The following is a 19206-nucleotide window of genomic DNA, read 5'->3' on the forward strand; positions in this document are numbered from 1 at the left end:
TTCCTAATTCTCCTTAGTCCTTCTAGAACACAGGTCAACAGATGTTTACAACTGCAGTCCCCATGATCTGAGTTGAGGTCCCAGTGGGGATCCATACTGGGAACAGCTTGCTGACCGGTAGGGAATTTGTCCCTTTTTTTGGCTGTCATTCTATCATTTACTTGACTAAGATACCACGTATCTCCAAACTCTCAGGCTGCAGCTAAAGCCACGTTCTTTTCATTAAAGGCCAGGGTTTGATCTAACAATAGCATGACATCTCTCCAAGTGAGATCGAAGGTTTGCCTAGACCCTGTAGGACATCTATATACCTATCAGGATCATCTGAAAACTTCCCCAGGTCTGCCTTGATCTGCTTTAAATCAGAGAGGGAGAAGGGGACATGTACCTGGGTTGGGCCAAATTCCCCTCCCCCTACAGCTTGAAGGGGACATAACTGATAGTCCGGGGGTTTTTGTGGTCCCTTGGGGATTTCTTTGCTTGTTTCCTTCTTGGTGGGGGAGATTAGAGGAGGATTATCATTAATAGGAAGAGGAGTTATAGGGAGGCTAGGATATGGGGGTAAGCTGAGAGGTCTTCCTGTGGGATGTAAATTGCCAGCTTTGCATAGTTGTGTATTCTCCTTCAATGAAAAGAAAGCTTGGACATAAGGTATTTCACTCCATTTGCTTTCCTTCTGACAGAAAAGGTCAAGCTGCAGGATAGTATTGTAATTTACACTTCCCTCAGGTGGCCATTTTTCCCCATCAGAGAGAGAATATTGGGGCCATGCCATAGTGCAGAAAAAATTGAGCCACCTCTTTTTCAGGATTTGAAGGTCAAATTGGTCCCAGTGGCTTAGGATGCATTTCAAGGGTGAGTCTGTTGATGCCTGAGTGTTTCCCATCTGAAAGACAAAACCACCCATGGTTTTGGTTTGTTTGTTTCTCTCCCTGCCGAAGAACCCACAACAGTCCGTGGACCCTGCTGATCGGAAGAGTTGCACTCACCAACGCAGCAACAGAAACACTAGTTTTCCTCCTAGACCACAAGGAGGACCAAGGGAAGTCGGATTTAGTGGCCCTTATCAATGCATTCTTGAAAACCTGCACCCTTGCCTGTTCTCCTAGAACACAAAAAGGATGAAGAAAAATCGGATTTAGTGGCCCTTACTGACACATTCTCGAAAACCTGTTAGAGTCCTAAGTGTTCTCCTGTTAGTATTGGGACTTTACCCCTGTCCTATAAAGATATTATGCCCCAAAAATTAAGTGGAGGGCCATACTCTGAGGGAGGGAAGGGATCTCCAGGGTTGGAAGACTGACGCCTTTTGTCCTCACTTGAACAGGAAGGATATCATTTCTGAGGCTCCCCATATCCTAGCTTCAGGAATAGCTTTTGTTAGGCCTGCTAGTCTGAGGAGGGATACTAAAATTCCAGGTAAGATAGTCCCCTGCCCCCAACGGGGCTTTGGGCAAAAATTGTTTCTTTCTGATTAGTGAGCCTGGGTGCCTAAAGAAGGGAATAGAGTCCTGTAGTTTATACTAGAAATCATTCTTATAGGAGAAACTAGAAAAGCACCAGAGACAGGGACTGGTTTCTAGAAGTGAGACTAGCCTTGGAGAAGAGAGGTGAGAGGAAGTTTTTCTGACAAGCATTAGGACCCAGGAGGCAAGGGTCAGGATAGATAGGATAGATAGGTGAGTCTCGCTTGTGTGACATGACTTTGAGAGTTCCGCTCATGGCTGCAGGGTCAACCAACTTGTTGTTGGGACCCCAGAGCTGAATGGCTTTCCTTTCTGTTGACCCTCAGCTCAGCCCAGAAGTACAGGGAAAGTGGAAGCTGGTTCCAGGCAAACCAATGCTCCCTACTCCGAAGAGTCAGGGGTTGTTAGAGAGCCCTTTCCCAGAAAGCCTGACACCCATGTGTTTAGTCTGGTGGCCGCGCTAGTCACTTTTAACTGGTCGACAGGTGCCCGGTATTTAGCCCCCAAATTCTAAGGAAAAAGAGGACAGAATAGCAAGTGAAAAGGGTCCAACGGTACTCACTGCTTGGTGACTGTCCTGGCGGAGTCACCAAAATATGTCCCATCTGGGTTGTCAAAATGTGTCCAGAATTGGTTCCTTCTGGTGGGTTCTTGGTCTTGCTGACTTCAAGAATGAAGCTGCAGACCCTCGCGGTGAGTGTTACAGTTCTTAAAGATGGTGTGTCTGGAGTTTGTTCAGATGTTCAGATGTGTCCAGAGTTTCTTCCTTCTGGTGGGTTTGTGGTCTCGCTGACTTCAGAAGTGAAGCCGAAGACCTTCACAGTGAGTGTTACAGCTCTTAAAGGTGGCATGTCCAGAGTTGTTTGTTCCTCCCATTGGGTTCATGGTCTCGCTGACTTCAGGAATGAAGCCACAGACCCTCGTGGTGAGTGTTATAGCTCATAAAGGTAGTGTGGCCCCAAAGAGTGAGCAGCAGCAAGATTTATTGTGAAGGGTGAAAGAACAAAGCTTCCACAGTGTGGAAGGGGACCCGAGCAGGTTGCCACTGCTGGCTTGGGTGGCCAGCTTTTATTCCCTTATTTGGCCCCACCCACATCCTGCTGATTCGTCCATTTTACAGAGCGCAGATTGGTCCATTTTACAGAGTGCTGATTGGTCCATTTTTACAGAGTGCTGACTGGTGCATTTACAAACCTTTAGCTAGACACAGAGCGCTGATTGGTGCATTTTTACAGTGTGCTGATTGGTGTGTTTACAAACCTTTAGCTAGACACAGAGTGCTGATTGGTGAGTTTTTATGGAGTGCTGATTGGTGCGTTTACAAACCTTTAGCTAGACAGAAAAGTTCTCCAAGTCCCAACTCGACCCCACTTGACCCAGGAAGTCCAGCTGGCTTCACCTCTCAATATTAAAATTCTAGGGCTGGGCGCGGTGGCTCACGCTTGTAATCCCAGCACTTTGGGAGGCCGAGGCGGGCAGATCACGAGGTCAGGAGATCGAGACCACGGTGAAACCCCGTCTCTACTAAAAATACAAAAAAATTAGCCAGGCGTGGTGGCGGGCGCCTGTAGTCCCAAGTACTCGGAGAGGCTGAGGCAGGAGAATGGCGTGAACCCGGGAGGCGAAGCTTGCAGTGAGCCGAGACTGCGCCACTGCACTCCAGCCTGGGCGACAGAGCGAGACTCCGTCTCCAAAAAAAAAAAAAAAATTAAAATTCTAGGCCAGGCATGGTGGCTCATGCCTGTAACTCCAGTGCTGTGGGAGGCCAAGGAAGGAGGATTGCCCAAGTGCAAGAGATAGAGGCTGAAGTGAGCTATCATTGCACCACTGAACTCCAGCCTGGATGACAGAGCAAGACTCTGCCTCTAAAAGAAAGAAAGAAAGAGAGAAAGAAAGAAAGAAAGAAAGAAAGAGAGAAAGAAAGAAAGAGAGAGAGAGAGAGAAAGAAAGAAAGAAAGAAAGAAAGAAAGAAAGAAAGAAAGAAAGAAATTCTAAAGATTGATCCCATAAATATGTGCAATTATAGGTATCAAAGAAAAATTAAAAAGAAAAAGAAAAAATTCTATAGATTGTTGTTGGTTACCTAGATGTATCAATTTGTCAAAAGTCACCAAGACACACTTGAAATTGGTACATTTTATTGTATATAAATTATCCTTGATAAAGGTAATTTTAAAACATATTTATATAAGTGAGTGCTGAGGCCAGGTGCTGTGGCTCACACCTGTAATGCCAACACTTTGGGAGGCTGAGGCGGGAGGATGACTTCAGGCCAGGAGTTTGAGACCAGCTGGGGCAACATGGCGAAACCCTGTCTCTATTAAAATTTCAAAAATTAGCCGGGTGTGGTGATGCATGCCTGTAATTCCAGCTACTTGGGAGGCTGAGGTGGGAGGATGGCTTCAGCCCAGGAGGCAGAGGTTGCAGTGAGCTGAGATCGTTCCACTGCACTCCAGCCTGAGTGACAGAGCCAGGCCCTGTCTCTAAATGAATAAATAATAAAGTGAGTGCTGAGATGTTGTGATAATAATCATAATACTGATCTTTCAGGATAAAGCCGAATCCGTCTTTAGTCAGACTTCTAACTGGTCCTGCTGCCCCATCCCTCACTGTGTCCCTTTCCTATAATATACTTTGGCATAGCAAATTAATTACAGTTCCCTAAAAACTCCAACCTGTTTTCCTGCCTCTGAGTCTTTACACATGCTGCTCCCTCTGCCCATCATAGTCTACCAGGCAAACAGCTCTTCTTTTAGGACTCAGCTGTAGCACCATCTGTGCTGCCTTTTTAGACTCCTTCAGGTAGAATGTACTAACCCCTCCTTTTCTCTGCAGCATACCCTGAACATTCGATTGCACGCAGGTGGGAAAGAAGTTTCTCCCACAGAAATAAGCTTAGGGGTGTTTGAAATATTTGAAAATTTGAGATTGTGCCAAAATTCCTTAAGTGCGTACTGTGTGTCTGAAACGGTATGAGATGTTTTCATCTCCTGGTTGGGACCATTTGTTCAGCAACATTTCGCATTTCTCAAGCATCTCAAACATTATCCCACGTTTTTTTAATTATGAAGAACTTTCCTGCTTTTCAGAAACTCATATGTATTTCAAGGGAAGTATGTATTTCATATGTATTAAACCCACATGTATTTCAAGGGAAATTTAATCTCTGTTTGATTAATTCACCCTCAGTCCCTCATGGTTTTACTTTCAAGAGCTATTTGATGTTCAAGAAGCCATTAGAACCCGTGTAATGTCCATTTCTGAGAAAAGTGATGTGGGTAAAATTAAGCAAAACCAAATGTTAACAAAATCCTTAAGTATTAAGCAGAATCCTAATGAGGGACATTACACAACCCTGTTTTTACTTTTCAGACTCCCAATGAATCAGTGATGACTGGAGAGGCCCTGACATGTTTATTGCATATTTTCTCCCAAGGGACTCTGAGGAGTTGAGAGAAGGAATCACTTTGGTTTTATTTCATAGTGACCTGTGGTGTCATTCTGATCAAGTGTTTTAAACCTTTGATATTTGACAAGCTACTCAAAATTAAATTTCAATTTTTTTTTCTTTTTTGGAGATGGAGTCTCACTCTGTCACCCAGGCTGGAGTGCAGTGGCGCAACCTCGGCTCACTGCAACCTCTGCTTCTGGGTTCAAGCGACTCTCCTGCCTCAGCCTCCCGAGTAGCTGGGACTACAGGCGTGCACCACTGCACCCAGCTGATTTTTGTATTTTTATTTTAAAAGACGAGGTTTCACCATGTTGGCCAGGCTGGTCCTGAACTCCTGACCTCGTGATCCGCCCGCCTCAGCCTCCCAAAGTGCTGGGATTACAGGCATGAGCCACCGTGCCTGGCTCAAATTTTAAAATCAATTGTTTTTTACCCAAATGTAGACATAACAGGAACCCCTAAGGTCTGAGAAAGACACATTAGGCTTATTTGGTATGCTAAAATCATACAGGAAGCATTGTCACATTTTAAAATGGTGTTTAACTTTGAGTTGTATTTATATAAATGTATTATTAATATTAAATTAATATTAATAACATTATATAATATGTTAATGTGTTTCCAAATCATATCATATTCCTAAATTCTGACGTGTCTTAGTATATGTTATCACAGTCATAATTATGGTTATTATATTAAATTGTTGTATGCCACACTATTTGGTTATTTACCAAATTTCTTTGCCAATTGCATCTTTAATTATGTCTATTCTAAGTTTTTGTAGTCCACAGTTACTGTCTTTTTTTTTTGAAACAGGGTCTCATGGCATGATCAGAACTCACTCTCACTGCAGTCTCGACCTCCTGGGCTCATACAATCATCCTGCCTCAGTCCCCTGAGTGGTTGGGACTACAGGTGTGCACCACTATACCCAGATAATTTTTAAAAAAATTTTAGTAGAGATGAGGGCTCACTATGTTGCTCAGGCTGGTCTCGAACTCCTGAGCTCAAGCGATCCCCCCACCTTGGCCTGCCAAAGTGCTGGGATTACAGGTGTGAAGCACTGTACCTGGCTCACATTGTCTTAAATCCTTCTTACAATAGGCCTAAGTCCCTAGCTCCTCTTTGTAGTTATTCTTGTGTGCATTAACAAATGTTTTACCAGTTCTCTACCCAGATTTTGATCACATGACATGTCTAGGTTTTTGTTTTTGTGTTTCAGAGACGGGACTCACTATATTGCCCAGGCTGGTTTCAAACTCCTAGGCTCAAGTGACCCTCCAGCCTCAGTCTCCCAGAGTGCTAGGATTACAGGCATGAGCCACCACACTCAGCCTGCTTGCAGATCTTATCCATAGACTTAACCAGTACTACCAAATGTCAATAACAGATGCTGATAAAGATCTAACAGGTGCCTGCTTGTCCTTCTCACCCTGCTTGGTCCAAACTGTTTAAACTGGCCATAAGTCTCTCAGCCACGTGAGTCCCACTGAGGGACTAGATGGAGCCACCCTAGCAACAATAAGGGACATAGCATAAGTTGGTCATCAATGCTGCCTACAACAGGTTTCAACTAAAAGGAGGAAATGTTGAATTATGCCCCCAGTTAACAGACAAGATGGACTCCTTGTGGTTCAAAAGTAAAAGCAGACCCAAGAGGCCATGGCAGGGCAAGGGAGTGGTCATGTTCTCTCTGACCTTAGAAAGCACGGCAAAACCTGGTTTTCTGTAACTAAATCAAAGAACAATGCCTGGTAACAACTATAGCTGGGAATTTCCCAACTGACCACCAAGAGACCACCTGGTGCCAACCAACTAACCACCTGAAACAAGCCAATTAAGAGAGACTGGTGATTTTGGGCTTAAAAGCCATCCAATCAAGACTCTGTTCCTCATTCTCCTGATTACCCTCACCTGCCATGCAGGTTTTGTGTATATAATCTCTAACTCTCCACCCACCCCAAAACTTCAGAGCACATTTTCAGTTTGCATGGAAGGCTACATCTCCTTAGTCTGCAGATTGCTTTGATTGATTGATTGATTGGAGATGGAGTCCCGCTCTGTTGCCCAGACTGGAGTGCAATGGCGTGATCTCGGCTCACTGCAACCTCCCCCTCCCGGGTTCAAGCGATTCTCCTGCCTCAGTCTCCCGAGTAGCTGGGATTACAGGTGTGTGCCACCAGGCCTGGCTAAGTTTTATACTTTCAGTAGACATGGGGTTTTACCACATTGACCAGGCTGGTCTCGAACTCCTGACCTCAGGTGATCTACCTGCCTTGGCCTCCCAATGCTGGGATTACAGGTGTGAGCCACGGTGCTTGGCCTGCAGATTGGTTTTAGAAACTAAAGTTCTCCTTTTTCTTCTGCAGCGCTCAGGATCTTTGATTAAAAACATGCATAATAAAAATTGTGGAGGACTTTCATATTTTGTTTCTGGAATGTTTCATTTTTTTAGCCATTATTTCCTTTGTAACCAGAAAATATAAATTTCTATTTAAAAATACTAGGTGTTTTTTTCTTCAAGATGGCAGATTAAAAGCTTTCAGCATGCCTTAGCCACTTGGAAACAACAAAACAGCGCATAAAGACCAACTATGAGAGCTTTAATTCAAGAAGGAAGACAGGAATTCACTGAAAGGGTAAACAATAACCCAGACCCTGGGGAGGAGAAGGTGGACAAGCAGCCTCCGTGGTGGTGTTTGGCTGATAAATGTAAGTGAAACTCCAGTATATGACAGGGGCAGTCGGTCTCCCTCTATGACTCACCTTTCCTCTACGGATCTGTGCAACCCAGGCCATGGAAGAACACTTGTTTCTCCCAAGCCCTGGGAGACAGAGAAAGGGAAAGACACTGGGAAAAGTGCAGACAGTTTCCCAGATCTGGGGCCAAGAGGGGGATGCCATTTTTATTTTTATTTTTATTTATTTATTTTTATTTTTTATTTATTTTTTTGAGACGGAGTCTCGCTCTGTCGCCCAGGCTGGAGTGCAGTGGCGCGATCTCGGCTCACTGCAAGCTCCACCTCCCGGGTGGCGTGCCATTCTCCTGCCTCAGCCTCCTGAGTAGCTGGACTACAGGCGCCCACCACCACACCCGGCTAATTTTTTGTATTTTTTTTTTTTAGTAGAGACGGGGTTTCACCGTGTTAGCCACGATGGTCTCGATCTCCTGACCTCGTGATCCGCCCGCCTCGGCCTCCCTAAGTGCTGGGATTAGAGGATGCCATTTTTAATCCAGGCTCATACAAAGCCAGACATTGTTTGGCAACCTGGCAGTGGCAGCCACAGCAGGCATTTTAGTCTCACGCTAGAGATTGGAGTGCTTGCTCTGGAATGGGGGAAGGGCCCCACAGCCAGAACTGATCTCTGAGTGTGAAGAGTGCCCCAGCCATAAACACTGAATTAGGCTGTCTCCCATCATAGGACTGGAGTGAGAGGAGGGTTGCTGAAGCTGAAGTTTCTCACCAGTGGTGAGACTTGCATCTAGGGACAGCTTTGTGACCTGGAACCAGTCTGCATGTGTCATTGCTTAGTGCCCCAACCTGCTCCCTTGGTCAGTTGGGGTATAGTGTCCCACCAGCTCCAAGAAGCAGAAGAGAGGGGCAGACCCTACGCCCCTGGAGATCTAACCCTTGGTGCATTCCACCCCTATGGGAGGGGGGAACATGGCCTGCCAAAGCCCCCCTTGGGTCACAGGAAAGGCAAGCTCAGCACCAGCTGCTGAAGGTAGTACCACCAAAGCCCATAAATAGACATGGAGAGCAGGTCATCTCTCTCCCCTTACCCTTGTCGTCAGTGCACTGTTGTGGACTTGACAGTGGCTGTTCCCAACAGGGCTGGGGAGCATGGGCTTAAAGAAACCACTTCTTGGGCTTCTCCAGCAGCTTCACCTTCACTGAGGATGAACACCCTGAAGGAAAGTGCTTTTTGTGATTCTCCATTGCTTCCACTCGCATGCCTCCCTGATGTCTTACTCTTAAACACCATCTACTGGATGGCAACTGAATTATACCACTGAACAAAAGTACATCACTACAACAAATAATGTTTGAGAAAGCCACTGCATGAACTTATCTACAACCAAGGAACCTGTACAGAGCCTTGGCACCCTGAAAACACCCAGAAATAAAGCCAATCAATCATAGTCAATGTACACCACAGTCATGCCAACAAGGGAAAAAAAGAATAAAAAATCAAGAAGCCACCAGGTGCAGTGGCTCATGCCTATAATCCATCCTAGCACTCTGGGAGGTCGAGGCAGGTGGATCACCTGAGGTTAGGAGTTTGAGACCAGCCTGGCCAACATGGCGAAGCCCATCTCTACTAAAAATACAAAAATTAACCAGGCATGGTGGCAGGTGCCTATAATCTCAGCTACTCGGGAGGCTGAGGTGGGAGAATTGCTTGAACTGGGGGGTGGGGGTGGGGGGCAGAGGTTGCAATGAGCTGAGATCACACCACTTCACTCCAACCTGGGCGAAAGAGCAAAACTCTGTCTCAAAAAAAAAATCAAGAAGCCCCATCCAAATGATAGCGAATTCAAAAAAAGGAAGTGTCAGTTCCTTCAGATGAGAAGGAACCAGGGCAAGAACTCCAGGAAAACAAAAAGCCAAAGTGTTTAGTCACCTCCAAAGGACCCCATTAGGTCTCAAGCAATGGATCCTAACAGATATAGAATTTAGAATATGAATAGCAAAGAAACTCAATGAGATCAAAAGGAAAGTTGAAATCCAACACAGGGAAGTCAGAAGAACAATCAAAGATTTGAAAGATAACACAGCTATATTAAGAATGAATGAAGCAATTTCTAGAATTAAAAATTCACTAACAGAATTTCAAAATATAGTTAGAAGCCTTAACAACACACTATACTAAGTAGAAAAAAGAATATCAGAGCTCAAAGACTGGTCCTTTGAATCAACCCAGTCAGACAAAAATAAAGATAAAAAAATTTTTAAAAAAAGAACAAAGCCATCAATAAATATGGGATTATATAAAGTGACCAAATTTATGACTTACTGGAATTTCTGAGAGAGAAGCACAAGTAAGCAACTTGAAAAATATATTCAAGGATATAATTCAGGAAAATTTCCCCAATCTGGCTAGAGAGTTCAATATGCAGATATAAGAAATCTAGAGAATTCCTGTGAGATAGTATGCAAGATGACCATCCCCAAGGTACATAGTCATCAGACTTTCCAGGGTTAATGTGAAATAAAAAATCTTAAAGGCAACTAGAGAAAAGCATCATATTACCTATAAAGGGAAAGCCATCAGACTAACAGTGAATTTCTCAGCAAAGACTTACAAACAAAAAGAGACTGGGGGCCCATTTTTAGGATTTTTTTTTTTTAAGTAGAGACAGGATCTTGCTCTGTTGCCCAGGCTAGAGTACAGTTGTGCAATCATAGCTCACTGCAGCCTGAAACTCCTAGGCTCAAGTGATCCTCCTACGTCAGCTTCCCTAGTTGCTGGGATGACAGGTGCAAGCCACAATGCCTGGCTAATCTTTTTTAACTCTTTGTAGAGACAGGGTCTTGCTTTGTTGCCCAGTTTTGAACTGTTGCCTAGTTTTGAACTCCTGGCCTCAAGCAATCCTTTTCATAAATGAAGGAGAAATAAGGTCTTTCCCAGACAAACAATTGCTATGAGAATTTGTCACCACCAGACCAGTCCTACAAGGGATGCTTAAGGGAGTTCTAATTGCAGAAACTAAAGAATAGTACTTGCTACCACAAAAGCACATAGCCCACGGACTCTATAAAGCAATTACACAATCAAGATTATAAAGCAATTAGCTAACAACACTACAATGGCAACAAAACTTAACATATCAATATTAACCTTGAAGTACATGGTCTAAGCACTCCACTTAAAAGATATAGAGTGGTGGCCGGGTGCGGTGGCTGACGCCTGTAATCCCAGCACTTTGGGAGGCCAAGGGGGGTGGATCATGAGGTCAGGAGATTGAGACCATCCTGGCTAACATGGTGAAACCCTGTCTCTACTAAAAATACAAAAAATTAGACAGGCATGGTGGCATGCGCCTGTAGTCCCAGCTACTCAGAAGGCTGAGGCAGGAGAATCACTTGAACCTGGGAGCTGGAGGTTGCACTGAGCCGAGATGGTGCCATTGCACTCCAGCCTGGGCAACAAGAGCGAAACTCTGTCTCAAAAAAAAAAAAAAAAAAAATATATATATATATATATATATATATATATATATAGAGAGAGAGAGAGAGAGAGAGAGAGAGAGAGGCAAGTTGGATTAAAAAAAACAAGATCCATCCATTTCTTCTGTCTTCAAGAGATCCATCTCACATATAATGACATCCATAGGCTCAAAGTAAAGAGACAGAGAAAGATCTATCGTGCAAATGGAAATAACAAAAAAAGCATAAGAATCGCTATTATTGTATCAGATAGAATAGACTTTAAATGAACAACAGTAAAAAAACACAAAGAAGGGCATTACATAATGATGAAGGGTTCAATTCAACAAGAAGACCTAACTATCCTAAATATATATGCACCCAACATTGGAGCAGCCAGCTTTATAGAATAATTACTTCTAGACCTAAGAAAAGACTTAGACACACAATAATAGTAGGGGACTTCAACACACGTTTGATATGATTAGGCACTTCACAAAGGCAGAAAACTAACAATTGTAATAGCAGGCACATCATATGGCAAAAGGAGGGGAGAGAGAGAGAAGGTATTTTTTTTTCCTGAGACGGAGTCTCACTCTGTCGCCCAGGCTGGAGTGCAGTGGTGCGATCTCGGCTCACTACAACTTCCACCTCCTGGGTTCAAGCAATTCTCCTGCCTCAGCCTCCCGAGTAGCTGAGATTAGAGGTGCGTGCCGCCATACCCAGCTAATTTTTATATTTTTAGTAGAGACGAGTTTCACCATGTTGGCCAGGCTGGTCTCGAACTCTTGACCTCGTGATCCGCCCACCTCGGCCTCCCAAAGTGCTGGGATTACAGGCATGAGCCACCATGCCCAGCCGGCACCACACATTTTTAAATGACCAGATGTTGTGCTGTTGTGAAGACAGCACCAAACCATGAGAGATCCACCCCCATGACCCAAACACCCCCCACCAGGCCCCACCTCCAGCATTGGGGATTACAATTCAATGTAAGATTTGGCCAGGGACAAATATCCAAATGATATCAGTATCTTACAGGAAATATGATAATTTACACCTTGTATTTTCCATCTTTCCAAATATTGTTATATCACAATATATTTTATTAAATCAATATTTCGTGTTAACCTTATTATGACTTTCCTATACTAGTGTGGTTTACTTCTGGATCAATTAGACATATTATGATCACATTTCCTTTCTCTCCTTTCTCTCTCTTTCTCTCTCTCTCCCCCTCTTTCTTTCTCTCTTTTTCTCTCCTCTTTCTCTCTTTGTCTTTCTTTCGATGGGATCTCTCTCACTCAGGCTGGTCTGAACTCCTGAACTCAAGTGATCCTCCTACCTCAGCCTCCTGAGCAGCTGGGGTTACATGTGCATGCCACCGTGCCCAGCTACATTTCCTTTCTTATACGATTTTTGGTTTTTCTTGGAATTAACAATTGCCTCAGTTTTTGTTTGCCAAATTTTCTGTCATTATCACTAATTCTTCCAGACTTTCCAACATAAATGTAAAAATGACTACATTATTTTCAACACAGTCAGACACGTCAGACACTCTATCAGGTTCACTGGAAACAACTCCCTAGAGCACTTCTTTCTCCAGTCTCTCTAAGTCTGCGTACAGCTGTCCTCTTGGGACTTCCTTCTGCTTCCTTCCTAGGTTGATCCCACTTCCTAAAACCTATTATCTTTGTCTTTCTTTTGTACTGATACATAATATTGGTACATATTTATGGAGTACATATGATACTTTTCTACATACGTAGAATGTATAATGACCAATTCAGGGTATTTAGGATATCCATCACCTTCAACATTTATCATTTCTGTGTGTTCAGAACATTTCAAGTTGTCTCTTCTAGCTATTTTGGAATACATAATACACGGTTGTTTAATTATAGTCACTTTACTCTGCTATTAAAAATCAGAACATATTCCTTCTATCTACCTATATGTTTGTACCTATTAACCAACCTCTCTTCCTCCCCACTCACACATCCACACCCCTTTTAGCCTCTGGTAACTAACATTTTACTCTCTACTTTCATGAGATCAACTTTTATTAGGCTCCCACACAAGTGAGAATATGTCGTATTCGCCTTTCTGTGTCTAGCTTATCTCACTTAACATAATGACCTCCAATTCCATCCATGTTGCTACAAATTACATAATTTATTTATTTATTTAATTTAATTTAATTTTTTCTTTTTTTTTGAGACAGGGTTTCACTCTGTCACCCAGCTAGAGTGCAGTGGCGGGATCATAGCTCACTGCAGCCTTGACCTCCCAGGCTCAAGCAATCCTCCCACTTCAGCCTTCTGAGAGTAGCTTCTGAGAGTACTTCCGAGAGTAGCTTGGACTACAGCACTCCACCACGCCCAGCTAATTTTTGAATTTTTTTGTATAGATGGGGTTTTGTCATGTTGCCCAGGCTGGTCTCAAACTTCTGAGCTCAAGTGATCCACCCACCTTGGCCTCCCAAAGTCCTGGGATTGCAGGCATGAGCCACCATTTCTGGCCTAATTCATTCTTCGCCCCCCGCCTTCTTTCTTTTTTTTTTTTTTTAGACAGAGTCTCACTCTTTTGCCCAGGCTGGAGTGCAGTGGCGCGATCTCGGCTCCTGCAAGCTCCGCCTCCTGGGTTCCCCACGCCATTCTCCTGCCTCAGCCTCCCAAGTAGCTGGGACTACAGGCACCCACCACCACGCCTGGCTAATTTTTTGTATTTTTAGTAGAGACGGGGTTTCACCATGTTAGCCAGGATGGTCTCGATCTCCTGACCTCGTGATCTGCCCACCTCGGCCTCCCAAAGTGCTGGGATTACAGGCGTGAGCCACTGCACCTGGTCTCCCCACCTTTTTTTTGAACGGGCTGTTGCTCTGTTGCCCAGGCTGGAGTGCAGTGATGCAGTCATGGCACATGGCAGCCTTGAAATTCTAGGCTCAAGTGGTCCTCCTGACTCTGTCTCCTGAGTAGCTGGGACTAAAGGCACATGCTGCCATGCTCGGCTAATTTTTTATTTTATTTTTTGTAGAGACGAGGTCTCACTGTGTTGCCCAGGCTGGTCTCGAACTCCTGGCCTCAAACAGTCCTCCCACCTTGATCTCCTAAAGTGCTGGGATTACAGGCATGAGCCAACATGCCCAGCCTTCAGTCTTTTTTATTGCCACATAATATTCCATTATGTATATATATCACATTTTCTTTCTCAGTCATCCACTGATGCACACAAAGTTGATTCAATATCTTTGCTATTGTGAATAGTGCTGCAATAAACATATGGGTGGAGCTATCCCTTGATATACTGATTTCCTTTCCTTTGGATACTTAGTAGTGAGACTGCTACATCACATGGTAGTTCTACTTTTAGTTTTTTTGAGAAATCTCCATACTGTTTTCCATAATGGCTGTACTAATTTACATTCCCACCAACAGTGTATAAGTTTCCTCTTCTCTGCATCCTGACCAGCAACTGTTTTTTTTTTTTATCTTTTTCATAATAGCCATTCTAACTGGGATGAGACAATATCTCATAGTGGTTTTGATTTCCTTTTGTTTTTTTGAGATAGAGTTTCTCTCTTGTTGCCCAGGCTGGAGTACAATGGCGCGATCTCAGCTCACCGCAACCTCTGCCTCCCGAGTTCAAGCAACTTTCCTGCCTCAGCCTCCCAAGTAGCTGGGACTATAGGCATGTACCACCACTCTGGCTAATTTTGTGTTTTTAGTAGAGATGGGGTTTCACTACGTTGGCCAGGCTGGTCTGGAACTCCTCACCTCAGGCCCACCTTGGCCTCCCAAAGCACTGAGATTACAGGCATGAGCCACCACGCCTGGCCTTGATTTGCATTTCTATGATGATTAGTAATATTGAGCATTTTTTCATATACTAGATGGCCTTTGTATGTCTTCTTTTGAGAAATGTCTGTTCAGATCCTTTGCCCACTTTTAAAAATGGAATTGTTTTTGCTGTTGTGTTGTTTGAGTTCCATGTATATTCTGGATATTAATCCCTTGTTAGATGAATGGTTTGCAAATATTTTGTACCATTCAACAGGTTATCTCTTCATTCTGTTGTTTACTTTGCTGTGCAGAAACTTTTTAGTTTAGTATAGTCCCATTTGTCTATTTTTGTTTTTGTTGCCTGTGCTTTTGAGGTCTTAGTCATAAAGTCTTTGCCTAGACCAATATCCTAGAGTGTTTCCCCATGTTTTCTTCTGGTAGTTCTATAGTTTGGACATTTAAGTCTTTAATGCATTTTTGAAGGGAGCCTGCCCCTCCACGCCTGTGGGTATTTCTCGCAAGGTGGAGACGAGAGACTGAGAAAAGGAAATAAGACATAGAGACAAAGTATAGCGAAAGAAAAGTGGGCCCAGGGGACCGGCGCTCAGCAAGTGAGGACCTGCACCGGCGCTGGTCTCTGAGTTTCCCCAGTATTTATTGATCACCATCTTTACTGTCTTGGTGAGGGGAATGTGGCGGGGCTATAGGGTAAAGGTGGGAAGAGGGCCAGCAGAAGAACATGTGAGCAAAGACTCTGTCATAAATAAGTTTAAGAAAAGGTGCTGTGCCTGGATGTGCACAATCGCTAGATTTATGTTTAAGATCACATAAACACCTCAGTGCAGTATAAAGAGTAACAGAGCAGTATTGCTGCCATGATGTCTCACCTCCAGCCATAAGGTGGTTTTCTCCTATCTCAGTAAATAGAATGTATGGTCGGTTTTACGCCGAGACATCCAATCCCAGGGATGTGCAGGAGACAGACGCCTTCCTCTTATCTCAACCGCATAGAGTCCTTCCTCTTTCACTAATCCTCCTTAGCACAGACCCTTTACGGGTGTCGGGCTGGGAGGCTATAAGGTCTTTCCCTTCCCACGAGGCCATATCTCAGGCTGTCTCAGTGGGGGGAAACCTGGACAATACCCAGGCTTTCTTGGGCAGGGGTCCCTGCGGCCTTCCACAGTGCATTGTGTCCCTGGTTAATAGAGAATGGAGAATGGCGATGACTTTCACAAAGCATACTGCCTGCAAAAACATTTTTAACAAAGCACATCCTGCACAGCCCTCCCTTAAACGTTGAGTCAATACAGCACATGTTTTTGTGAGCACAGGGTTGAGACAAGAGTTACAGATTAACAGCATCTCAAAGCAGAATAATTTTTCTTAGTACAGATCAAAATGGAGTTTCTTTTGTCTTCCTTTTTCTAGGTAGACACAGTAACAATCTGATCTCTTTTTCTTTTCCTCACACTTCCCCATTTTCTTTTTTTTTTTTTTTTTTTTTGAGTCAGAGTCTGGCTCTGTCCCCCAGGCTGGAGTGCAGTGGCACCATCTCGGCTCACTGCAAGCTCCGCCTCCCGGGTTCACGCCATTCTCCTGCCTCAGCCTCCCGAGTAGCTGGGACTACAGGCGCCCGCCACCATGTCCGGCTAATTTTTTTGTATTTTTAGTAGAGACAGGGTTTCACTATGTTGGCCAGGATGGTCTCGAACTCCTGACCTCGTGATCCGCCCACCTCGGCCTCCCAAAGTGCTAGGATTACAGGCTTGAGCCACCGCGCCCGGCCCCCCATTTTCTTTTGACAAAACTGCCATCGTCATTATGGCCTGTTTTTGATGGTCGCTGTCTCTTCGGAGCTGCTGGGTACACCTGTAGACTAACAACAGGCAGAACAGGCACACAAGGATTAATACGAAATTTACAATAGTGGAACTTCCGAGGATTTTAACCCAAGTGACAGGGTTAAGATTTGTGAAGCCATCAGCAGCTCCCACGATTGCCTCAGTTCCTGGTACGAAATGTAAATGGGCTTTTGATACTTTGAAAATGTGCTCTTTTAATTTTAAAACGTCTAAAGTGAGATTGTCTTCTCTTCCCTGTAGATGGCGTCTAACCATGTCCCAGTGATGCTCAGACTCATTATAGGCTCGGGGTGTAATACAAAAATCTGACGTATTCCAGTCACAGTGTAACTGCAAACGATTTCCAAGCTCATGAGCTTATCTCCCGTCCAAATGACAGTTTGTCTAAGATCATTAATTGGGTTTGCCAATTTTTGATCGATACCAGATTGTGAATTCCACAATCTCATAGAATTTTTTTGCCAATTGTTAACAAAGTGTACTGTCTGAACAGAAGAGTGCATGTTCAGACTGCCACAGCAGCCGTAGCTGTGACTGCAATTAATCCCATAATCACTGCAATCAAAGTAAAAATGAATCTTTTGGATCTATTTAGAACTCCTTTTTTTTTTTTTTTTTTTTTTTTTTTGAGATGGAGTCTTGCTCTGTCTCCCAGGTGGGAGTGCAATGGCGCGATCTCGGCTCACTGCAAGCTCCGCCTCCCGGGTTCATGCCATTCTCCTGCCTCAGCCTCCCGAGTAGCTGGGACTACAGGCGCCTGCCAACACGTCCGGCTAATTTTTTGTATTTTTAGTAGAGATGGGGTTTCACTGTGTTAGCCAGGATGGTCTCGATCTCCTGACCTCGTGATCCGCCCACCTCGGCCTCCCAAAGTGCTAGGATTACAGGCTTGAGCCACCGCGCCCGGCCTAGAACTCCTTTTAATACTTCAGTCAAAATATGGACGGATGGCGAAGCCTCCCAGGGTTGGTCCATGGACACAGGGATCCACACGCCCTCTCTTTCTCTCACTAGTAGAATACGGTGCTGCCAATTAAAAGTCTAATCAATGCAAGTAAACAATCTATAATTTTCACAGGTTATAGTTTGGGAATCTGGTTTAACAACTATGTTTGCTACAATTAGCATATAAGGGGGTTTTACACAACTTTCCAAAGGAATTGTCAGACTGGAATTTCGGTCAATAGTATAAGATGGCTTATGGTCTTTTGTTCCTATAACTTGATTTCCAGACCAACTTCCAATGTGGTGCGAGGCCACAGTAAGCCTCCATAATTCTAGATGTTCAGGAGCAATGACAGGACTTATTATCTTTCGTCTTGGAGCAGAGATTGCTTTTTCTCCCCATTCCCAAGGGTAGGGAGATTCTAACCTTTTGCACTTATTTTTATCTAAACCTTCTCTGAAGTCACTGTTCACAGCCGGACTCACATGTGCACTGGAACACGATTGAGTTTGTCCTGTGCAACTGTGGTAGAATTGACCTCGAGATGCCCAATCTATAATAGTTCTGAATTCATTGTTTTGTAATATCACTGCACTATCAGCCACACATTCTTCCCAAACTAAAACTTCTGGGCTTTTTGATCCTTTGAGAATTTCCTTGGGGCAAGGCTTCCCCTTAGGCCTAGATTATAATGATCTTTGATAAGAAGGGTCCTGTAAATAATTTACCTGTGGCCTGAGTGACATTCCACTTACCATGTGATAAGTAAATCTACTGGTGGTACTGACAGTAGGTACTTCTACCAACCAATTTTGGGTTTCAGTCATTAAGCATCCTTGTGTCCTCCCTAGGCAAATAGGAGGATAATGATACCCAATTGAAATATTCATTATCATTCCTTCTTCCTCGAGTTGGGCAGGGCAACGATCATCTATGGGGCCAGGTACCCATGCACTATTATTAACATACACTTCAATAGGATTATCCATCCGTGTGACTGCCCCAATTAAGGGCGGGAAAGGCACGTAGGCCTAGTAGGTATAATTAGCTGCAGCTGCTCCTGCAGACATGGGGAGTCTTGCCATCGTTGATACAATCATCAAAGCTGCAAGCAGCATACTCTCTGGAGTTTATGTCACCCTTGTGTTCTCCAGGCTTTTTTCGGAGAACTGTGTCCGCTTTTTAAATTGTGCCCAAGTCGGCGGCTCCGCTTTCTTGGTGGATGGCAACTTCATCTGTTCTTCCGATATCACCATTTTGTTCATCTGGCGAGTCGATGGTGCTTGACTGTGGTGTCTCCATCTCTGCGGAGGTGATTTTCTTTGCATCTCCGATGGGTTCATGTAGAATTTCAAATGTCTAGTTGGTATCTAAACAGGAAGCTGATTTACCGCTGGTGAAACACAAACAAAACCTCTCCCCCATGTTCCCACCTTCCCTATTTCCCACGTTTTATTTTTGTTGTCTTTCCACCAAATTAGTTTTCCTTCGTGTGGGCTGTTCTTTTTACCAGTAAGATGTTGTTTTGCAGAGGTAGTAGTCTAATT

General features: G+C 44.1%; 1 protein-coding gene across 1 annotated transcript; it reads right to left on the reverse strand.

Annotated features, from left to right (window-relative positions):
* Positions 1-16649: 16649 nt before the first annotated feature.
* On the reverse strand, positions 16650-19002 carry LOC129474548 (endogenous retrovirus group K member 19 Rec protein-like). Its single transcript, XM_055265948.2, has 2 exons — positions 18799-19002; positions 16650-16727 (listed from the first exon to the last, which is right to left on the reverse strand). The coding sequence occupies exons 1-2, from the start codon at positions 19000-19002 to the stop codon at positions 16671-16673; spliced, it is 261 nt and encodes an 86-aa protein (XP_055121923.2). The 3' UTR covers positions 16650-16670.
* Positions 19003-19206: the final 204 nt, after the last annotated feature.

Source organism: Symphalangus syndactylus, chromosome 24 (genome assembly GCF_028878055.3).
Source record: "Symphalangus syndactylus isolate Jambi chromosome 24, NHGRI_mSymSyn1-v2.1_pri, whole genome shotgun sequence".
NCBI lineage: Eukaryota > Metazoa > Chordata > Mammalia > Primates > Hylobatidae > Symphalangus > Symphalangus syndactylus.